The sequence below is a fragment of the Pseudorca crassidens genome, chromosome 7 (genome assembly GCF_039906515.1).
Source record: "Pseudorca crassidens isolate mPseCra1 chromosome 7, mPseCra1.hap1, whole genome shotgun sequence".
Taxonomy (NCBI): Eukaryota; Metazoa; Chordata; class Mammalia; order Artiodactyla; family Delphinidae; genus Pseudorca; species Pseudorca crassidens.
In genome coordinates, this window is record NC_090302.1 from 83,712,683 (window position 1) to 83,737,324 (window position 24,642).

At 35.6% G+C, this 24,642-nt stretch overlaps 1 protein-coding gene across 5 annotated transcripts in view; it reads right to left on the reverse strand.

Moving 5' to 3' along the window:
- Nucleotides 1-24,642, reverse strand: part of AGTPBP1 (ATP/GTP binding carboxypeptidase 1) — a 170,777-nt gene that overhangs the window by 65,659 nt on the left and 80,476 nt on the right. For all 5 annotated transcript variants that reach the window (XR_010945100.1, XM_067744765.1, XM_067744768.1 and 2 more), the window contains exons 12-16: nt 23,039-23,136; nt 18,098-18,214; nt 10,051-10,766; nt 1,210-1,293; nt 21-107 (exon numbers count right to left, since the gene is read on the reverse strand). Coding sequence is in view for 4 of the 5 variants with exons in the window: in XM_067744765.1 (XP_067600866.1) it covers nt 21-107; nt 1,210-1,293; nt 10,051-10,766; nt 18,098-18,214; nt 23,039-23,136 (1,102 nt within the window). In the remaining variant the exon portion in view is untranslated. The remainder of the gene's footprint in view (nt 1-20; nt 108-1,209; nt 1,294-10,050; nt 10,767-18,097; nt 18,215-23,038; nt 23,137-24,642) is intronic.

Sequence of the window (24,642 nt, forward strand, 5' to 3'; positions counted from 1 at the left end):
GAAAATTTTTAATGACTTACTTTCTAATTTGAATTACTTTGCGCAGATTCCCAGATTCAAATTTGGAGTTAAACTTCAAAATATCTCCTTCTTCTGGAGTGGTATAACTAAATGAAATTTTAAAGTAAGAATAATAAAATACGTTGCATTTAAACAACTGAGCAAAAAATAAAACTACACTACAGATTAAAAATACACCATTATTGCTGCCTCACCCTCCTCATTATTTTTAAACCAAAGAACAAAACCAACACAAGCAAAATACAAACTTTGGCTAATATTTATAGACAAAAAAATTATAATTACGAGTAGAGATTTGTTCCCACATTTATAGTCAGTGTTAATCACAAAAATTTTAGAAATAACTAAGAAGTTATGAATAAGGTAGATATGTTTTTCATTTTTCAGAATATTATTTCAAACTCAGTCATTAGCTCTGACATAACTTTACCCTAACTCTCTAACAAAAATCTTTTTAAAATGTTTTATTTCTTCCAAATGAGACTACTGAAATATGAAACTTCCCCAAAATATTAGAATGTTGAGGGAGAGGGAAAACCTACATGCAGGCTGATTAAATTTCTTATTTGATAAATAGTAGTCACCTTCATCATTTTTCATTTTCACTTATTTACTTATATTTAAACCATAAAATACAATGGTACCAGTGATAATCCTAAATTGGAAGTGATGTTAAAACATCAAGAATCACAAACAAATGGCTTCAAAGGTCAGGCAAGTAACTTAAAGGACTGAAGCAGATTGTAAGCAGTAAGAGACAAAAGAGAGAAGTGGGGACTGTGGAGAGGTAGGAAGCATATGTTCCTTCTAAAGGGGATGGTAATTTGTTGTCCTAAGGAAATGAAGGCTCAGTATTACAGGACAAAATTGCAGCATTCATGTGGTATCTCCACTCTCTTAAGTGGAGGTAGTTTCAGTTTTTAAAAACAAAGCATCAGTTTGTGACCTTTCCCTTATTAAACCCATTAAAAGCCCACCTAAGATCAAATAAAAGCTTGCGATATATTCAATTTAAGTAAATAAACATGATTTACATTACCATTACATCCCTGCTAGAAGATCAAAACGTAGTGAGGGTTAACTAGGTGGAAGTTAACTATATTTTTTTGTCTTTTAAAAGAACACTGAAATTTTACAGTAGGAATAAAACCAATAAAAGTAAAACAAACAAACAAAAAGCATACTTACTTTGGGTTATCTAAGTCATATACCACTCGATCTATTATATCACTCTGATGTATTAGCCTCTCAATATCTTGGGCAATTTTTGTCCTGAAATCATAAAAAAGAAGTTTGACCAAAATTCATTATTATCTCCCAAGTAAGTTTTGGATTAAAAAGTATAAAATGATAAAAATATTTCTTAAAATAAAAATGATCACTCCTCTACATATTTTGTGTACAAAAAAAGAATCAATTCATAACAAGACAAAAAACAGTATTTTAAAAGTCTGAGTTACAGAAAATAACTAGCTACAAGGCCAATAGTTTTCGAAAAAAAAATCTTGAATGTCTATTATGCTTTTCTACATACTTTTCTACATACTTTTCTACATACATAATTAAGAATTAGAAATTCTTAATCTAGCAGTTACGCAGTTAAGCATAATTTATTAATTTTTATTTTACAAAAAATAACTCATTATTCACAAAGCAGTATATCAAGAAATAAACCCAGTATCAAAGGACTGTGATATAAATCCTTGATTTAGAGTCAATGTTGTAACTTTCAAAAGTCAAATTCTTTCTAAAGAAACAAACTTTTAAAAAGCTATAATTATAATAATAACAAATCCAAAATTTATATCAACCAGATCCCCAACAATGAAAGAGATGGCACTTACGTACACACCATACCAAAATATACAAGTGTTCAAGTATGGTGAATGACTAAATACATCCATTTGTCAAAATAATTTATTAAATCTTAAGGTTGATATCTACCACAAATGTGCAAACACTTAATACATACAAAAGTTTGGGGCTTTACTTAAGGAAAATGGTATTAAAAGGCTGATATAATAGCTCAGTTCTACAGCAATGTTCTGTAACGTAAAACAAGGTAAAAAAGCTCAACACCTACAGGGCCAGCAGGTGATGTACCTGAGGAGACCTGTGGAAAACTGGGGAACGCAGGCTCTGTCTAAAAACAACTGAATGTTGCCAGGTAGGAAACAGAGGTTAAGGATGTCATACCAATTTTCCGAGAAACAGCAGAAACTTGGATCTCTAAGTGGGATCTCTCAAATGTTAAATGCTGGCATTCAGTTAAAAAACAAAAACCTCTGCAAGTGAAGCTAAAATCACGAGCAAGTTGAATATGGCCTACAGGCCACTGGTTTTCAACCTCTGACACTGCATTTTAGGAGATATAACTCCCCATTTATATTAAATTTAGATTAGACCTAAAACTAATACCTGAGGGAAATCTTGCCCTGCCCTCAGACCTCATTAATAAAGAGGACAATTAGCCTTTTATTCATACATTTGTGTTAAGCAGCACAGCTTTCATAAAAGATATCAATCCTTTGTTACTTTACCTCAGCTGCCTATTAAAATATATGGCTCTCTAGTCAAAACAAAACAATAAATATTTTCTAGGTACCCTTGGGGACTATAACCTCAAACTTACTGACATTCATCATCAAAGGCTTGGCTCAGAAGAAAATAATTTGTGTAAGGCAGTCTGAAAAATTTGCAGCCCATTCAGTCTAGTAAATACTCAAAAGTTCACATGATATGTGGCCAACACCAAAATTGTACTTTTGTTAGGTTTCAACCAATACAGAACAACATTATGAGAAACAATTTAGTACACCTCATTGCTATATTTACTCAACCATCAGGATATTATGGGATATGTTGTTCATTACATAAGTATTCTCTGAGGACCCGTAGAAGATATTCTTCATGAGTATGGTATAACCACATATATATGATCACTATGTATGAATGCCTAACAGGACAGGCTCATGACGTAGACCAGGCTGACTCTTGGCTCTGTCATTTGCTAGCAGTGTTACCTTGGATAAGTTCCTCAAGAATCCTAAGTTTCAGCATAGTCTTCCATAAAACAGGAGAAATAATAGCAATTTCCTCATAGAGTTGTTATACCATTAAATGACATAATTTATAAGCATATACGCACTGCATACAAAGTGCTTTTTACTTATTTCTGTGTCTGGCCCGTAAAAACCACCCAATATAAAAGTTTTCTGCTAGTGTTGCTCCTACTAATACTTCTATTATCTCCATTCCAGAAGTACATGAACAATTCTAAACGTGATATAAAGAAATCCAAGGTTTTGCTTTCCTTATTTTGCTTTTGCCACAATTCCTTCACCTACGTTTTTAATTTTAAATTTCTCAACAGGTAATATATTGACCTGGTACAAAAATCAAATATTACATAAAAGTATAAAATGAAGACTCTCACTTTCAACCAACCCACACTGTTCATTTATCCAGTTAACTACTTTTATTACTTCCCTTCCACAAGCACCTTGATTATTTTATTTAATAATATATCTTGTAGCTCTTTCTATCAGTGTACAGAGATCTTTTTGTTTTTTAATCATTGCAAAGTATTCATTGAATGGATATACCATAATTTATTTAACTAGTCTCTGATCGATGGGCATTTGAGTTGCTTCCAATCTCAGAACAATGCTACAATGAAAAACTTTGAACGTAGGTGTGCAAATTACATGTGTATATGTACATATATATCGTGTATATATATATATATATATATCTATCTCATAAATTTTCAGATGTGGGATTAATGTGTCAAAGGAATTTAATTTTGATAGACTCTGTCAGACTGCCCTCCACAAGAGGTATTGTCAATTGAAAATCCCACTATCAATGTATGTGAGAGCCTGTTTCTCCACAGCCTCATCAATAGAATATACTGTCAAGCTTCCACATTTTAGCCAATTTTTGATATGTGGGAAATGATATCTCAGTACATTTTAATTTGCATGGTGGGACGGGGGGAGGGAGGTCCACGAGGGAGGGGATATATATGTACATAGAGCTGATTCACTTCGTTGTACAGCAGAAACTAACATAACATTGTAAAGCAATTATACTCCAGTCAAAAAAAAAAAAAAAAAAAAAAAGTCTCTTACTTTGAAAAATGCTGAACATACTTCTGAGGTTAAGAGTCACCACGTTTCTTTGCCATTTTTTTCATTTTATTTTGCTGCAAGTATTTTTGTAAAATACCTTAAATGCTTTTTTAAAACAAGGTAACGAATTATATTTTATAATAAAATATCTATTCTTATGAAATACAGCTAGGCAATTTTTCTAAAACATACAGAAAAACAATGTGAAGAAAATCAAAATGCTAATTTTATGTAATATGAATACAAGGAAAATACACCAAAAAATGCTAAGCACACTTTAAACTCAGATGCTTCATTTTAATTTTTGATCCAACTTAAACCAAAAATGTGGATTTCAAGTAATCATCATTATGTATTTACAATAATTTTTTTTAAATGTCAGTGCATTATCCACATTGAGATATGAATCTTATAATGGATTTTTCCCCTTCCAAATGAGGTGAAGAGATTTTTAATGAAATTTTATTCATTTATTGTACTTTCTTTTAAAAAGATCAGTGATTACATACAAGAAAGATTATCATAAAGTAGAAATTCAAAATGACAAAAAGATATCTTCACTGAATAATTTTAAGGGATCTAATGCTTCCTTTTCTGAAAATGATAAAATAGTAAATCCTCATTAATTCTGACATCAGTCATTTACAATGTTACTGCACTCAGATAGTGACTGAGCTAAAAGTTGACATTTACAAAATGTTTATCATTTGCTCAAAAAATAAGTTTCAGAAGATGAGGCAAATAAGATAAACAAACTAGAATCAATATCCTCAATGTATTTCAAAAAAAAAGGAAGCACTTCTGAGTATTTTAGTAACACCTATTACCTGGCCCATATTTGATATTTTATTACAAATACAGAACCATAAAGCCTTCAGACTACCTAGCTACAGGGGTCAGCAAACTTTTCCTATATAGGGTCAGACAGTAAATAGTTTAGGCTTTGCAAGGCACATGGTCTCTGTCACTACTATTTAACCTTGCCACTGTGGTGAAAGAACAGCCATAGATGGTACATAAACAAACAGGACTGGCTGTATTCCAATAAAACTTTATTTATGGACACAAATATGAATTTCATATAATTTTAATGTGTTACAAAATATTATTTTTCTTTGGATTTTTTGAGCCATTTAAATATATAAAAACCATTCTTCGCTGGTGGGCTGAACATAAATAGGCAGTAAGCTGTATTTGACTTGTGGGCCATAGTTTGCTATCCCTGGTCTAGATGAATTATCAAACTTTCTTGACCGTGATCTTCAAGAAATACATTAAAAAAAATCACAGCCCTACATACACACACACGCACGCAAACGCACACACACATACACACACACAGCTGAAGCAAAAAGTTTATAAAATAATACCTGGCTGCACTAGATGTGACACACTGCTATTTTCTCTTTCAATACTGGCTACTAATGGACATCAACCCACAGTTTCAAAATCAGTGATCTGCTTTTAGTTAAGAAAATTGGTATCTGGAGAAATAAAGTTATTTGTTCAAATATACACACACAAAGTCAGTGGGAGAGCCCAGTCTAGCATCCATGTGTTTCGACTTGCTTTTCAGAGTATCCTGACCTGCCAAAACGCCTCACCATGCCACATGGCCTCAGCACTCTCAAGTCCAATTGTCCAAGTATTGCCGCTACAGGCATTTGTTCGTCCAGTCTCAAATTAATGTCACCTGAAGGAACAAATAATTCTGAAGTTTTCTACCCGTTATTCAAAAATGATGGGAGAAAAGAAGCTTTGACACATTGCATCTCTCTGCATCGGGATGACACTGCCCACCACAAATTCCACATAAATACTTGACAAGTATTTGCAGAGTACATAAAATAAGGAGAAAAAGAGTAACAACCCTCAAATATGAGAGTATTGCTGCCTAGTATGTACTGATAATTCAGAAACATTTTAAGTATATATTTTTTGCATTAGTTACATCTAAAGCAATTAACATTACTGGGGAAAGTCCTACACATCTAAATAAACAGAATCATAATGTTTGGTTTCACTGACATAGAATTATATTCCTGCCTCACATCAAATATCTGACACCCATGGAAATTTTGACAAATGATATGAAAATGGAAATTATGACAAATAAGATGAAAGGTGTTCTTTGCAACACTCACAGTCACACAAAATATATAATGATGCAGCAAAAGAGACTAGCAAAGGTTAGATTACTTCATAATTTCTGACTTATTTCTGTTGTAACAAATCAGAAGACAAAAAAATATTTTTATCAAGGTGATGAAAATCAGTGGGGTAAGAAATCTTTGAAAATTCCAGGATAAAAGGTGTTTTCTCATTGTAAATTTTCCAGAGTGGATGCAGGAAACCAGGTTGTAAATCATTGGGTGTTTTGTGTTTTTATTTCCTTGAGCTCAATCTCCTATGCACTTTAACTTGCATCAACTCACCCAACTTTAAAACACATATCCCAACTCTGAGTGACCTTTTTTAATCATTTATCATGCTGTTTAGTTTCAAAATTATATTTTAAAGCTTTCGTTTGAATAACATAACAAACTCTGTGATACATTACCCTGTGTAGAGAGGCAATAGAAAAAGTCAATTACTTCAGGAAAAAAATCTGAAGGTGGCCTAATATACTCAAGAGGTCGAACTTCTAATCTGTTGATTAGATGAGTAAAGCAATTGCAATGTCTGTGTTTCAGGAACGAGGTGAAAGAATTCACCATAAATGTGAAGAAAGAGAGGAGGATTGAGAAGAGCCACAGTAATTCCAGTCGGTATAAACTTCTCTACCAGGAAAGGCACAGTCCTGGGGAGATAGCAAGTAGACTATGGGACTGTGGGTGGAATAATCCTCTCTTAAAGACCCAGCCAGGCAATGACAAAGCCCAACACTAGAAAAAGCTGCTCAAAGAGGACAGAGGCCACCAGAGTTGAGGGTGTAGCTCCCCACCTGCAGCACAGACATTTTGAAAACCCACAGAGTAGGTATAACAACTATTTGTGGCCATGATACATTTATTTGCAGTACAGCTACACTTAATTAAAACAAGTTTCTTTACTTATCAATATCAATAAATGTATCTACTGAAAAGGTGATCTAATGTTAATCAGAGGCTCTGCTTAGCAGGAATTTATGTCTTTTATTAGCATAAATGGGTAAAATACTTAAATAAGAGTCTTGACTGAGAAAAGCTTTCATAACAAAGTCCATGAGGGGAAATAAGAAGGATCCTTGGTAGTTAAATTAAGGCTGAGAATCAGAGACCTATATAATAGTTATAGCCCAATTCCACAACCTTCCTTCCTTCTAATCTTACTTCAGATATTATAGGCTAATAAGGAAAACTAAAACTTTCAGACTGAGGCAATTTAATGAGGAAACTTGCTCTCAGCATTTAAAGAACACTTAAAGTTCAGGAAGTGCTTTCTGTAGCCAAGATGACATCTTTGACTTCCAGGAGATAGAGAGGCTAAGCGGTGATGCTGAAAAGGAGAAAAATCTAGCTGCTGACTAATTCTGACTCATGCCAGGCATGTCAGTTCAGGTCCTTTGAAAAGCAAATGCCAGACACAATCACAATCTCTTGCAGCCAACTGTGCAAGAGATCTATTAGGGGAAACACGTGTGAAAAACAAAGGGGAGAGGGAGCAGCAGTTAGGCGTGACAGGCCTTCAGGTCTGTCCAAAAAGCATATTTTACCTCTGGGAAGAGAGAGAACACTGAGTAGGAGAGCCTCACACTGCAGTGCAGCTCTGCAAAAGTCTCGGCCATGCCAACAAGAAGCCACAGAGCAAAGACTGCCTATGATCAGATCCCCGCATTGGTCAGGAATGGCTCAGCTCTAGTACCATCATCATGGTCAGCCAATGGCTGAAGCAATGCAGAGAGGACATGGTCTCAGCAATAATACTGCAAGGGATCTCCAAAATACAGTGGCTGAAGGCTGGGGGCAACTAAAAGCCTCACAGCAGGTTCTCTCAGGAAGGGAGAGATGAGAAACTCATTGCCACGGCTGCCACAGCCCACCCTTGCGCTGCATGGATCCACTTCTCCATCCATCTTTGGAGAGCAGCTGCTCCACAGTTCCTGTGTGCCTCTACAAAGGAGACACTTAGAAGAAAAACATGAGCAGGACAAACGCTGTCCCCATCCATCACTGCAATTATTCTCAGGGCTGCAACTCATCTCCATCCTCCGATATCTATCAAAATTCCCCTCTGCCTCACCTATCACACCTCTGCAGGTCTTGGTAGCTGCTGTGATTAAGTGACCCAAACGTTCCTTAGGTGTCTGAGACCCTGGCAATCATATCATCCTCATTCCAGGGTGGCCGTCATGTGTCCACTCACACTTAAAGTTAGTGGATCACTTGAGTGTCACCCATAGTCAACCTGCTGCCATTGTGTAGAAGCAATCCTACCTCCTTTAGCTGATCTGGGTCCTGTCTGCTGGTCCTAGACACAAGAGACTAAAGTAAATCACTGGCAACCACAGCTTGCAGTCAAACTGTACCCTTGCTATGTCCCCTGTGGAAAGACTACACCCACTTTGGGGCTAGGACTACTAACGCTGCAGAGCTCAGAGGTGCAGGGACACACGCCTGCACAAAGTTCCCCAGCGGGACACTGTGAGCTACAGTAAGTAGGACTATTTCTGTTTCCACCTCCTGCTTCCCAGACCCATTAGTCTTTCTACTGGGGATACAGAACCAAATGGAAGTTTCTAACTTAGTGCCTATACTGCATCCTGTAAGACTGCAGCCCATCCTTGCAGAGTATTTCCTCTGAGTTGGAGCTTCATCTGTGCCTTCTGAAGGCCACTCCAGCACTCCAAGAGGCCCGTGGCCTCTGGATGATGCAGTCTGTGATACAACCGGTGGATGACAAGGCAAAGGCCCACCCTCCCACCCACCCCCCCCGCCCCACGTCCCAGCAAAGTCAGTCACTTGTTCTGATGCTATGTTGTATGTGATTCCACACCTATGGATCAAGGAGTCAACTGGTAGCATTAAACATATACTAAGTTGCCAAGTAAAAATGATTAATTATATACTAAATATAAAAAATAAATAAGACACAGGTGTTGCCTTAAAGGAGCTCATCGTCTAAAGAGGATCAAATATGCACAGTAATGTCTTCCTTCATCATCACATACCATACCCATAGCAAGAACATATAAATGTTCTTAAGTACTGGTAAGCCACCGTCACAAACCCTTAATCATAATCTCTGAAAATAGTCAAGTTGCACCAAAAATGTATTTACGTGCCCAATATTCACTAGTTGACAACAGTTAATACTAACCATAATTTTTAAAATTAATTGGCAATATTTAATAAGTTCAGTCCTGTGAATCCCAAATTTTTATATTGTATATTTCCAATTCCAAATTTTACAACAAAATAATGCTGCCCATATTGGTATTTTTAGATTATATACCCAAATCAAGTTCAAATAATAATCAAATTACTAAATTAATATATAACTAATATAATATTTTTTTCAAAAATTACTAAACAATCTTCTTATATTTTCAGAATCATTCTAAATAGAAAATTTCTAAATTGTACAATGGTCAGGTTTATTATGCTGGCTTCATTTGAATAGGTAATGAACTTAGAAAATAAAGTAAACCCATACAGACAATTTCAAAACAATGCAAAATTTCCAAAGCAGGATAAAAAATGACACTAACTTTATTTTTTTTCTTTTGCTAGGCAAGAAGTAGATTTATTACTACAGGATGCTTGTGAGGGATACAAGCGGGAGGTGAGGGGGCTCTGCCGACACTAACTTTAATTAAGAGTAATTTTCTTCCTAAATACCCAAAGCAGTTTATTTCAGCATGCTCCATATTTTGACAATGATCTTGTTTATGAGGAAGAGGAAATCTACAACTCACCTTTGTACACCATAAGGCCTTTCCAAAATAGGCTCTTTGAATGGAGGAGGAACGTGACCAAAATAATCAGGATAAGCCACCTCCGAATAATCTGGGACAGACTTTGTACTTTTCACAATCTCAATATAAAGATCTGAGTCGTGGAGTGTTGGTCCATCAGGAACTTCAACTAATGCTTGTTCCACTGATGCAGTAGACTCAGTGTCTTCATCATCCTCAGTTTCGACTCCAGTACAGCAAAGCTTGCCTAGCTGAACAGTTCTTCCCTCAAACAGAACATTCCCACAAGTAGCCACGTGTGAACATGCATTAGCGCATGTAAGGGCAGTGACAGGGAGACCGTAGTCCTTCTTCATTCCTGCAGTAAAACCCGGGGCTGTTCGAGAAGGAATATTCTGCAATGTAATTCGGTCCAAGGCCTTCACAATATCATTGTTTAAGCCATGGCCCGATGAAATAGTTCTATTTTGATCACCTAGCTGCTGTTGTAATGTTCTGTCATTATCTTTAATGTCTTCTTTTGCCAGATCCGCACAGGCTGGTTTCTTATTATCTTCATCTCCTTTAGGAGACACAGTCGCCTTCATTACAACTCCTTTTCTTAAATTGCTGGAATTCCCAGACGCTTCCTCTCCTGCCGTGGGAACAACAATAGGGCCACGCACTTTTCCCTCAAATACAAAAGCTTTTGGTTCTCTGGAGATTAAATCATAGTCCTTTGAAAATAAAAAATAAGTTTAATCTTTTATATGTGAATATTTATACATATTAACAAAACTAAGATCATATTCATTTTATATGCTGATTCAGAAACCTAACATTTGAAAATTTTAAAGATGGATAAAACAGGGTATATTTTAATATTGCTAATAAAAGACAAAATGTTTAACCAGCACAAAATTCATTACACTTAATTTTACTTTTTCTATTATAAAAATAGTGCCTATATATAACAAATATGAGAAATTTTAGAAAAGTATAGAGACATTAAAATCATCCAAAATCTATTAAAGGAAACAGAACAGCTAAATTGCTATTCACTAATTCAACAGATATTTAGAGTGTTTGTTTTGTGCCAAGCAGTTTCAGGCACTTAAGACCCATCAGTTAAAAAAAAAACAAAACAACTCTTCCCTTTTGCAGCTTATATTCTTCTACAGAAGGAGGGGAGAGGGCTGTCAATAGAAAAAGTAATAAACATGATACAAATATATTTTATAGGATGTTAGAGGGTAAAGTGTTAAAGCAAAAGAAGAGGGGGAAAGGGGTAATGTGGACTGGAGGTGCCAGGGGGAGGAGAGGTGGGTGGCAATATTAATGCCATTGATTAGGGAAGGCTCACTGAGCAGATATAAGCAAAGACAGAGAGGGCTGCCGGTTCCCAGACCCCTGAGTGGGAGAAGGCCTGGTGTGGTCAGAGAACAGCAAGGAGGTTAGGATGGCTGGAACAGACGGACCAAGATAAAGTCCAAGAGGTAAAGAGGACCAGACACTGTAGGGCCTTGCAGACTATTGTAAGAATTTTGCTTTTTACTCTGAATGAGACTGGGAGCCAAGGGAGGGTTCTGAGAAGATGAGTGCCATGACATGACGTATTTGGGGAAGGGGGTGGGGGGAAAAGACAAAAACCAAAACTGTAGTGCAGGCTTCTTAACCACAGCATTTAGGCATTTGGGGCTACGTAACTCTTTTTTGTTTAGTTTGATTCTGTCTTTCTGGGGAGGAGCGGGCGGGGCTAATAGAAGCAGGAAGACCAATTAAGAGTCCTCTGCAGTAATCTACGGAAGTTGGTAAGAAGTGGTTGGATTCTAAATGTATTGTGAGGCCAAAAAGACATGATATCTTGATAGACCAGATACAGGGTAAAAGGTACAAAGAGCGGTCACAGATGGTACCAAAGTATTTGCCTGAACAACTGAAAAGCATCAGGAGTTTAGCTTTGGAATGTTAAGTGTGAGCTAGTCACATATAGACAAGGATGTAAGGCAGGCAGCTGAATGTATGCATTGAGAATTCAGAAGAAAGGTGTATGCAGAAGATGTTACTTTGAGAGTCATTCACATACAGATACTACTCCAAGCCATGAGACTGGAAATCATCAGTGGAAAGAAACAGACAGATAAGAGAAGACAAAAGGCTGTACACCTCGGGATACTACAATCTTAAGAAGTTGAGGAGATGAAAATGAAACACTAGGAGATGGAGAAGAAAAAGCTGGGCTGGGAACATGAAAACCAGGAAAGAAAAGTGTCCTGGAAGACAAGTAAAAATAAGGATGCTGCTGACAGATCAAGTAGCCTTTTCTCTTTTTATACTTTTAGACATTTTTTTGGTCTATGTAAGACTTTATCAAAAAAAAAAAAAAACTCAATGGATTTAACCTTTATTCTATTGCTGGGCATTAAATCCTTCACAGAATACGGAAGGATTTAAACAAACAAATAAGATGTATATTTAAGCCATTTCCAAAATTTTCCTATTATAAAGAACTCTGCAATGAACATCCTTTTGCATAAATTTTTGTTTAGGATAATTTCCCAAGCACTGAAATGGCATTACAGAGCCAGATACTATAATCAATTTTAATGTTTAATACAAATTGTCCAAATGCCTTCCAAAAATATTAATACTATTCCCAGTAACTGTATATGAGAGGATCTATTTGAACTTTTCTCTTCCTTGACAACATTAGGTGCTATAGTTTTTAAAAAATTTTTCTAAAGTGGTAGATAAGGGAAGAAATCTGCATTTAAAAATCTGTTGTAGGAAACCTGGTGGGCTAGTTATCTACCCCACAGAAACATTTACAACTGTTGGAAAAGATATTAAAATATTTTGGGAGTTCCCTGATGGTCTAGTGGTTAGGATTCAGAGCTTTCACTGCCTGACCCAGGGTTCAATCCCTGGTCAGGAAACTGAGATCCTGCAAGCCATACGGCACGGCCAAAAAAAAAAAGATATTAAAACATTTTAAGTATGACAGCAAGTGAATAAGAAAGCAAGGATTAAAAACCAAATAGTAAGTGAAGACGGGATCCCAAAGCTGTAAGACTGAAGCTGGCTTTCACTTGAAAAATGTTTGTTAAAACAGGTGACCTAGGGTATACGTTTTCCCATCTCAAAAAGTATAAAGAACAGGAGAGTAACCCAGAGCTTGCATAAAGTGGGGAGTCCAACAGAAGATACCCCTCCCATAAAGAGGAACCCCAGAAAACTAAACCTTCAATATAGAGGCCCTAGAAATACCCTACCACAAAACAAATAATAGCAAGGAAAGTCAACTGTCTCAAACCTTAGCACTTAAGAGGGTGAAGAATAGCACTACTCAAAAAATGGTACCAAAAGCCTGCTATCACACCACATGAATTTGCAGCCCGAATTCACATTACCTGGGTGGTCCAAAAACCCTCAATGAGGAATTTCATCTATTACAGTGCTTGTCAAAAGCAGCAACAACAACAAAAACTTCTGGAATTTCCACAAAATTATAGAGAAAACGAGCAGCTCATGGTAAAAAAAAAAATTTTTTTTTAAATTGCAAGGGTTTCCCTGGTGGCGCAGTGGTTGAGAGTCCGCCTGCCGATGCAGGCGACGTGGGTTCGTGCCCCGGTCCGGGAGGATCCCACATGCCGCGGAGCGGCTGGGCCCATGACCCATGGCTGCTGGGCCTGCACGTCCAGAGCCTGTGCTCCACAACGGGAGAGGCCACAATGGTGGGAGGCCCGCATACCACAAAAAAAAAAAAAAAAAAACCTGCAAGAAATTCAGACACTAAAACTGTAAGACTAAGGAATGCCTATATCTAATATGTTCAAAGAAATGAAAGACAAGAAACAAGAAGTTAAAGACTGATGAAACATTTTTTTAAACCTTCTAAAATTCAAAAACAAATTTAAATGCCTAATGTATGTTTCTAATGATAGATTAGATGGAGCAAAAATCAGAACTAGGGAACTGGTAGACTGTTCTGATGAAATTACCTAAATGCAGCACAGAGAAACAAAGAGAAGGAAAACATTTTTAAAAAAAGAGTTAAAAGATATGGAAGAGAGTTAGAAAATCTACATTCAATTAGAAATGCCAAAAGAGAAGAGAGAGGGAAAGAGAAAGAGGCAGTATCTGAAGAAGAGAATAAAGAATTTTTCCAAATCCTATGAGAAAACAACACTCACAGATTCCAAAACACAATGAATCCCAAGACTTAACAAATACCTACACTTAACAAACATTTCTGGGAAACTGTAGAGCATTGAAGCTAAAGAAACAATCTTACAAGTCACCAGAAACAATTTCTTATAAAGTGAAAACATACACTCAACCCAGCAATTTCACTTGTAGGTATCTATCCAAGAGAAATGAAGGCATATTGCCTACAAGCTTTCCTACAAAAAAGCTTTGTACACACATGGTAGTATCAATTGTATTCATGATAGTCCAAAACTGACAACATTTCAATACTCATCAAGAAGTGAATGAATAAAGAAATCGTGGTATATTCATACAGTGAAATACTACTCAGCAATAAGGGGAAAAACCCACTGATAAATGCAAAATACAGGTGAATCTCAAAAACATACTGAGCAAAAGAAGCCTTACACAAAAAAGGACATTCTATATGAGCCCAGTTTTGAGAAATTCCAAAACAGGCAAAATTAACCTGGAGTGACAGCAGATCAGTAGTTACCTGGGCAAGAGATGAGGATATTGTCTAAAAAGAAACACAGGCAGAATTTCTGGGGTGACAGAAACAAATCTACATCTTGACAGGGTTGGTAGCTACACAATTGTATATATCTGTTAAAACTCATTGAACCTAAGTATTTGTAATTTATTGCATGTAAATTACACTTAAATAAAGTTGATTTTAAAAAAGCAGCTAGAGGAAAACAGTGACTGACTTTCAAGAAGAATTACAAAATAAATATATTTTTGGACCAAAAAAGAGACAGACAGACAGATACTATAAAACATTTCAAGCAGAAGGAAAGCAATTCAGACAGAAAGTCTGAGAAACAAGAAGAAATAAAAAATTACAAGGTAGTGAAAATGTACGTAAATCTTAAACACTGAATCTAAACACAAAGCAGTAGCATCATATGAGGTTTTTTTTTAAGCTAGAGTTAAAATATAAATTCAAAGCATGTAAGTTTTGAAGGTTTGGGAGGTGTATATAAAGTATCCTAAGTTTCGTTTTATAATTAAGAAGAGAAAAGAAAGATCCTAATTAACTTCAGAATTTAGTAAATACATATATTTACTATTTTATCAAAAGTAACTAGAGGGCTTCCCTGGTGGCGCAGTGGTTGAGAGTCCGCCTGCCAATGCAGGGGACACGGGTTCGTGCCCCGGTCCGGGAGGATCCCACATGCCGCGGAGCGGCTGGGCCCATGAACCACGGCCGCTCAGCCTGAGCGTCCGGAGCCTGTGCTCCGCAACGGGAGAGGCCACAACAGTGAGAGGCCCGCGTACCACAAAAAAAAAAAAAAAAAAAAAAAGAGGAAAGAAATAAACATAACAAAAGTCCATATGGTAAATGTCATCATGCTACCACAGATGTATGAAAACAGAGCTGTGAAAATGCAGGATTTTGACACTTCTAATATTCTGCTATCAAGAAACAAAAGAAAATAAAACTATACTTGTCACCAGAAATAAATAATCATAGCTTTAAAAGCATGCGTAAGGTCCCCTTAAAAAAGTCTGTTGCTAACTACTTTAATAATTCTTTATGTGGACTTCAAATGCACTCATTCTGCCTCCGTCAGGCCATTGAATAGTAGCTTTAACACATCTGGAAACAAAGTGGGTGGTGCTCAGGTAAAAACAAACACATCAAGTAATTTTAAGCTTCAGTGGTTGATGTTGAAAGTGACATGCAAATCCAAGTGGAAAAAGTCATAATCAAAATTAATTCCATTTCTGTTTAATATCTCATGATCTGCCATCTCATATCATTGTATCATTTGATACAATGATAGCTGAAAAACATTCTTTCAAACACTTCCTATTTAGAGCCAACCAAATATTTTTAATTCTCAAAAATACATCACTTAAATATCGCTGCTTATACATAGTTCCAACACACACTTAAAAAATTAGAGACTAAAGTGTATGAACAGTGCGTTCCTCTGAAACTGAAAAATGAGAAAGAGTGCCAACACAATTACTTTAGAATTATTTTCCAATTACGTACATAGAAGAAAATGTGCTATTTCCCGCAACATATACTATATACATAGAGCTAACTATTCTACTTTAAGCTTTAAAAATATGGCATTAATAAATATGTACTATCTGAAATACTGGAAGTAACTTCTTTTGCTTAAACACAGTAAAAAGGGGTAACTCACTTGGGAAGAATCCTCAGAGATCTTAACACTCAGATACACCTGTCTTTACCATCTGACCCTGGTCACACCAAGTCAGGCCAAAAGTAGGAGTCTGTTCTAGAAGCAGCCAAACTAAAGCACAAGTTGGCCAGCTCTTCAAAGGTGCCAAGCAGGAAACCATCACGGGTGGCCTATTCTGGTTGTTGAACTAATAGGCAAACGTACCAGTACTCATCAACATAGTCTACAAGAAAAGAACTGGCTCGTGAAATAATGAGGATCAAAATCCTGACCTTAACACCTATTAAAAAACTACTCATCTCTATTCCCACATCAAAACTCCTACAGTTTTTACTCACATTATATAATTCTTATATGTATACAAATAGAGAAGAAAATAGGTCATTTCTTCACAGAATAATCAATTCCTTCCCCAAACCCCTTCCACAATATATTTTTTCTGCTTTAAATTGGCAGTATTTGTTATCTCTGGAGTTTTATTTTAAAGTGATTCTTAGTTGGGCACAAAAGTGTGCAAAGAGCAGCCGGATACTTCCTGTAGGTGGCCTGAAAGAAAATCACCCTGTATCCTTTCCCAAACGCCTCTTCTTGTCTTCTTCTTTTTCTTTGACAAGTAACCTCTCCTTCATTCCTGCCCTCTTTCTACTACCCCTGATTTCAACGTACCTTCCAACATACCCCAAATCTATGGGGAGTACCAAGACACTGGGGGAGGGGGAGAGGGAGCAACTTGCTGCTTCTTCTATTGCATCCAAAAGCTCATTAGTTCCCAAAGAGAAACCTGAATAATTAGAACTGTGAAATGTAAACATTAGCTAGTAAGCATTTCTCTGTTTTTATTTCTCACATACAGCTTCACATTTAAGTCTTTTTCTTTGAGCAACCAGGAATTATTGCAACCAGGAATTATAACCAGAATACACTGTTAGTGTGTGAAACTTGGCGGGGTGGGGGGTGGGGGGGGAGAGGGAGCGGGGGTTTGCAGCAAGGGCTAAATAAATCTACGATTATCAGTTCAAACCCTTTATTTTACAGTTTAATATTCTGGGCAGTTTCAGGGACTTACTCAAGAACCCACCACAAGTGAGCAGCAGAGTGAGCGTTAGAAACTACATTTACTACTAGCCATCAATTCAATCAGCTTTACTTGCTGTGCAATCCAAGCTGAATACTATATTCTAGTAAATAAATGAGGGTAAGAAATGTTAACAAGAAGTCACTGTCCTTATGAAGCAACTTAGATTCAAAGACTTCCAGTTGTCCTCTTTCCCTGACCTTCCACGCTTATATGGTGACTATCAGGAAAAACAATTCAACGAGCATAGACTATATTTTTAATTAAGCATTTTCTCAGCTCTCATCTCCCCTCAGTTGAAAGCAACTGATAAAAATAAGGCTTTAACATAAGATTCTGAAATGCCATTTTAAAGATTATTTTTAAAAAGAATAAAAAACTATGTCAATTAACTTGATAAACAAAAATGATTAAAAAATTTAAAAGCTAGTCCAAAAATTAAATGGTCTAGTTCCCTCGTTTTACCGACAGCAATTTGTAGCTCAGAATGCTGAAATAATTGTCCAATGTCACTCAGAAAAGCAACACTACTTTCATTTTTTAAAAGTGAAAAGTGATTATAGGTCTAAGAAAAAAAGAACTTTTTCTTAAAATTAGTTAAGATGCTGAATTTTCTGTATACCTGAAAATCATCAACAAGCTCAGGGAAAAGGTGTTCATACATTTTAAGTTCTTCTATTGTTCGTCCTGGTTCTTGCTGGGGTTTTAGTTTGTTAATATCCGTTTCAATATCGTCATTCTGAAATAATAAAAATGGTATGTCACCAATTAAGAAAAACGAAAAATTACAAAATACATTTCAGATTTAAAGCTTTCCAAATTATTAATTACATGTACATAGAGAATAATCACTGCAGAAAGGTTGTATTCATTTCATTGTAAATTAAAATTTGCTTATATTTTTTGGTTGTTGTGTTATTGTTATTTTGATTGTTATGTTGTGTTTTCTTTTTATCAAAGATTATACTAACATAGCATGGTATTTGGGCTCCTCAAGATAGAAAAACTAACATCAAGATGGAAACTAAACTATGTTCCCCCCCAATCTCCCCAAATGCCATCGTTTTGCTCAGATTAAAGGGCAGTAAAACTTAAGAAAACTAAATTGAAAAACGTAAGTATATGATGGTGGTGGTGATAATCAAAATAACTAACTTTTATAGAGCAATGAAAATATGTGACGGACTCTGCTAAGGATTTTACATAATGATCTAATTTAATCTGCATAAGAATACTATGAAGCAGATAGTATCATGACCTCCATTTAATTAAAGAGGAAACTGAGGTACAGAGAGGTTAAGTGGCTTGCAAAGAGAGGAGCCAGCATGTCAAATCACTAATCAGTGATTTCAAAGAATACACTGTTAGTCAATATAACACACTGCCTCAAGAGCGACTAATGGTTATCACGCACCCTTAGAAAAGCTCATTACGACCATTCACTCTGTTTTTCAGGGGAAAAAAACAATGAGGAGTGGAACAACAGCCAAAAATGATTTCCATGTCCCTTAGGGAAAAAAAGACAGTAAATGTAAAGAAATATGACCTCGGAGGAATAGGATATGTATCCAGGATCAATCTGATCTGTGTGTGTACAAAGAGCTAATGTACATCATGATGGAAGGACAAGTGTGAGTTACCTACTATCCAAGCTATTTTCTAGGACCCTCAACAACTCTGGCCTTACACAAATACAAATCCATCATTACCTTCACTGATGGCTAAAGAGAGTTAATAAAACCACTTATTAATTTTCAATTGGTATTCATCTTCAATTTTACATTTATCTTACTATCAGAGTAAAGTACTTATTTTTCAGACTTAAATTCATTCTACTATGTGTCAATCCTTAAAATGCTTTATATACATGTACCTGATTATATTTATATATTGTCATATTAACACATAATTTAAAAAAGAACAATATATTATATATTTCTCATATTTCATATTCAGGAATTTAGCTATTATTTCTTTAACCAATAAAAAGATTTTCTCCATTGCCATAAATAATAAAGACTGGTTTTATTTAAAGAGTATCATATTAATTACTGTATCATAATTGTGTAATTATTACATGAATATATAATTTCATATATCCTTAAATTATGCATTGATGAACCAAAAATATGTAACTTTCTTGATTAGCATCTATTAAAGTAGATAATAGTATATTATCTATATATTATCTATAAAGTAGCTAATACTTTCAAAATAATAAAAAATTTTTAAAAGGTATGCCTTACTCTAAACATACTAGTAGTTCAATATTCATTACTATTTTATGAAGATATAGCATTACAAAGTAGCTATTTTAAAAATTAAAAAAAAATTTTCCTGTAAAACAGGCACAGTGAGGAAAGAAAACTATACTTTGAGAGGTCAATAGCAAGAAATTTTGTGTTTTGGTTTGGGGAAAAACAAAGATAAAGAGCTCCTGACACACTCAGAAGAAATAAACCTACTACTCCTTTAAAGTTCTTCTAAAATTAAGGAGAAAAAAAAAGAATACGTTGAAGCTTATATACTGACAAGTCCTGGCAATCTGGAGACGACTCTTCTACAACAGAACCTCCAGGTTTCTATAAATGCTCCAAACTGAAAAATCTGGGGCAAAGAGAACTGAATCACTATGGTGAGGAAAAAACAGTCTCTATGACTACAGTCACATTAGAACACAGATATTATACCCACTACAATGTAGCAGGTTCACCTAAAGCATGAAAAAAGTGATGTGATTTAGATAAAAAGGAAAAACTAAGCAAAGTCCAAATGTAACAGACAACATGAGTAAGAAGCAGACAGTGGTAAAGAAGAAAAATAAGATAACACAGCTCAGCAGTGTCAAACAGCCAACAATTCTGTAGCCCTTGAAAAAAATTAATATTTAGCAGAGCAGAGTGGTAAAGAAAGCAAACATTCACGCTGGAATGCTTTATTCTGCATCTTGGTCCCACCTCTTATCAGCTACACCGATAACCTTTCTGTACCTCTGGTTTCTAATTATCAGCCCTGTAAAGCAGAGGTAATAATACCACATACCTTATAGGATTACTATCAGGACTTAATGGTTACTACAGGCATACCTCGGAAATATCTCAGCTTCAGTTCCAGGCCACCACAATAAAGCAAATGTCGCAATAAAGAGAGTCAGACGAATTTTTGGTTTCCCAATACATGCAAAAGTTATGTTTATACTATACTGTGGTCTATTAAGTGTTCAATACATTATGTCTAAAAAAACAATGTAAATACCTTAATTAAAAAATACTTCATTGATAAACAATTACAATAGTAACATCAAAGGTCACTGATCACAGATCACCATACCAAATATATTAATAATGAAAAAGTTTGAAATATTGTGAGAATTACCAATGTGACACAGAGACATGAAGTGAGCCAATGCTGTTGGGAAAATGGCACCAACAGACTTGCTCCACACAGGGTTGCCACAAACCTTCTTCAATTTGTTAAAAACGCAGTATCTGCTAAGCTCAATAAAGGGAAGTGCAATAAAACGAGGTATGCCTGTATGTGTAAAGTGCATGGACTAGCACAGGATTAACTGTTCAATAAATTCAATCTATTATTTTTTCTTATTATTATAACTGCTGTGTTAAGGTAAAATGGGGAAAATGTGAGCAATCTTGAATACCCCAGTGAATAATGCTGCCAATAACTGTATATTTTATAGATGTGACTGTCAAAAAAGGCAAAGAAATACGTGGAAATGTTCTAAATTAAAGGAGACTTAATAGACATGACAATTAAATGCAATACCTGATGCTAGATCCTATACTGGAGAAAGAAAGAAAAATCTTTTAAAGGGGATTATTAGATCAGCTGACAAAATGGAATGCGGATGGTAGATTAGATAAAAATGATATATCACTATAAATGTATTAAGTTGGTAATTGTATTGTGGTTATGTAACATATGGGAGGATGTGTATAGGTTACATGCAAATACTATGTCATTTCATATAAGGAACTTGAGCATCTGTGGATTTTGGTATCTGAGGTGGGTCCTGGAACCAATTCCCCCTAGGACACTGAAAGATTACTATATCACTGTGCTTAGAGGAAATATACACTAATGTATTTATGGGTAAATGACCATGATACATAATATATGAAACTTATTCCCATACGATTTTTAAAAAATTTTTAAATATGTATTCATGCATACACACTGACAATTTTCAAGCAGAAAAATTAGAATCACTGTTATAAATTCCTATTGAGTTCTATTTCCCTGCCAATCTCCATCTTTACATCTGTAGTGGTCACAACAGATTTTTTTTTTTTTTTTTTTTTTTTTTTTTTGCGGTACGCGGGCCTCTCACTGCTGTGGCCTCTCTCGTTGCGGAGCACAGGCTCCGGATGCGCAGGCTCAGCGGCCATGGCTAACGGGTGCAGCCGCTCCACGGCATGTGGGATCTTCCCGGACCGGGGCATGAACCCGTGTCCCCTGCATGAGCAGGCGGACTCTCAACCACTGCGCCACCAGGGAAGCCCACAACAGATATTTTTAATGAGGACCCTGAGCCATGAAGAATAAATTACACTCAACATACTTTGTTTTTAATACACATGGAAACATACATAAAAGAAAGGTTTCCATCGAAATACAAAACTTTAAATTATAAACTTAACATTAATCTAGGAAATTTTACTATCTCTAAACACTCACTTCCCAAAGAATCCAAACAGTTGATTTTAATATACCACCTGTTATCTAAGGAACACTTTACATGCAGAATATAAACTCTTCTAACTTGGATCCTACCAGTTCTTTCACCATATCAAGTCCAGAACCACCAACACAGTTACCCCAGATTTTTTGCCTTGAACACCAGAGCTTGCACTGTTTTTCATCTTTGTAGCTTCTTGAGGCCAGGATGCATGCCATCACGTTGTCTAGACTGGCTACCATGACAATTTCGCCAAAGCTTGCCTTGGTGATCACATCTGGTGATAATAAAACTGGTTCTACATCTGCTATTAAGATAGAAATCTCCTTCCAGTATCTTAGATTCTATTTCCAGAGAGAGTCAAATACTCAGTGTACCCCAATTTTGATGTAGCATTTCAAGACAAAAAGGCCCAAGCAGACAAGAGTCAAATGAACCCCCTGTGCCCCAAAAGGCATTAAGCTAAACAGTTGAAAAATAAAGGAGTTAAGATGTTTTTCTGCAGATACTAAAATGGTCCCCTCTACCACTTAACAAAGCAAAAAGGGTTGCCACCTAAGAGTCTCAAAAAACACTTTCCTTCACCCTTAGATTCCCTTAGACTTTAAAATCTAAGTCAGAAAGGTTAGATAAAATCTTCCTTGTCAGAGACAGTGAAAATAACTTTTTTTAAGGCCCTTTTCAGACTAATGTATTCAAAGCAACATTATTTTCCTTTCAATAGCTTAGTGTCCATAGTCATCCATGATAAAAAGATGTGGAGAAAACAAATTAATCTACTGTTAGCTATACATATCTACCCAATCTTTGTTCTACACCTGTGAATACAATTTATAAAGTTGACTAAACACAGAAATTTATACCAACCTTAAAATTTTTATCTAGGTCATCTTCATTTTCGGTTTCATTTTCAGCTTCTAAATCAATATCATCGTTGTCATCACTTTCATCTACTACGTCATCCACTGTGATACAAAATGTGCTATAAGTAGGTCAGAGGTAAGCATTCTATAACATGCACATCCAAAAGTAGAATGTTATATATATATAAAACACTGGTATTTCAATCACCAATGGAAAAGTAAATGAAATTTCCTTATAAAAAATGTCTCTAAGGTTGTTCCAGGTGTTGAAAAACCTATGAGATGAAGTGAAAGTACTTCAAAATTTGGAAAAGCACTCTAAAAATATATGAGCTTTTTTACTAATGTTGTCAAGTTCTAAAAAATTAATAATGTCTTACGTTGCAACAGCCTGAATGAAACACCTCGTTTCCTGTTTATGATAAATTTCAATAACTCTTTTCATCCATTTACAATTCACTCCCCATTTATTTCTTTCACTGACTGCCATGTACCATGCACTGTGTTGTGTGCTGGGAATTTTTTAAAAGATGTGTAAATATAGTCCCTGCCTCAGGGAGCTTATGAAGTTAAAGAGAGAAAGAACAAAAAATAATTATAATACAAAAGGTATACATCTAATGAAGGCATATACTTAAAAATGCCATGGGAATGGAATAATAAATGCAAACTGCCTGGGGCCAAGGTTATTAGTGATCACTTCACAAAACAGGTAATAATTAAGCAGTATCTTGGAGAAAAATATAGCAGCTTTCTGGGTGAACATAAGAGTGTGTGAGTGTGGCTTTTAAGAAGAAGAAATAATAATGTGAAAATAAAGAATTTAAATTATATCTTTGGAAAATAAGTTAATCGTGACTTAACTTGTATGCTTGAGAAAGTACTAGGAGAAGCAAATAAGAATGAGAAAATGAAGGGTATGATAGGCCAATTAGTTTAGATTTTCATCCGATGGAAGATAAGCACTGGGGATTTTAAAGAGGAGAGTGATTTAACTTACATTTTTCAAAAGATCACTCTGGCAGGTATGAGAAAGGGAGCATATATATGAAGGGGGACCAATTAACAGAGGAAAAGACAATAACTGTCTGGACCAATACAGCAGTAATGCGGATGAAGAATGAATATGCATTAGAGAAAAACCCAGGAAACAGAATGTAAAAGGACATGAGGACCATAGAGGTGGGGGACACAAGGAAAGAAGAGTAAAGGAGTACTCTGACAGTACTCATGTAAGCAAATGAGTGCATTAAAACAAAGTAGAGAATATTTTTAAAGGACATTTTTCTAAACTTTGCTTTTATTTTTTGCCTCTATTGAGGAATAATTGACAATATAACTGTATATATTGAAAGTGTAAAATGTGATGATATATGGTAAAATGGTAAATCATGGTAAAATGATTATCAAGATGAAGATAATTAATACGTCCATCACCTCACATGGTTAACACTGTTAACACTTTGTGTACGTGTGTGTGCGTGTGCATGTGGTGCGAATGCTTGAGATTTACTCTCAGAAACTCAATGCCGTATTAATTATAGTCACCATGTTGTACATTAGATCCTCAGAACTTAATCTTCTTAAAACTGAAAATGTATACCCTTT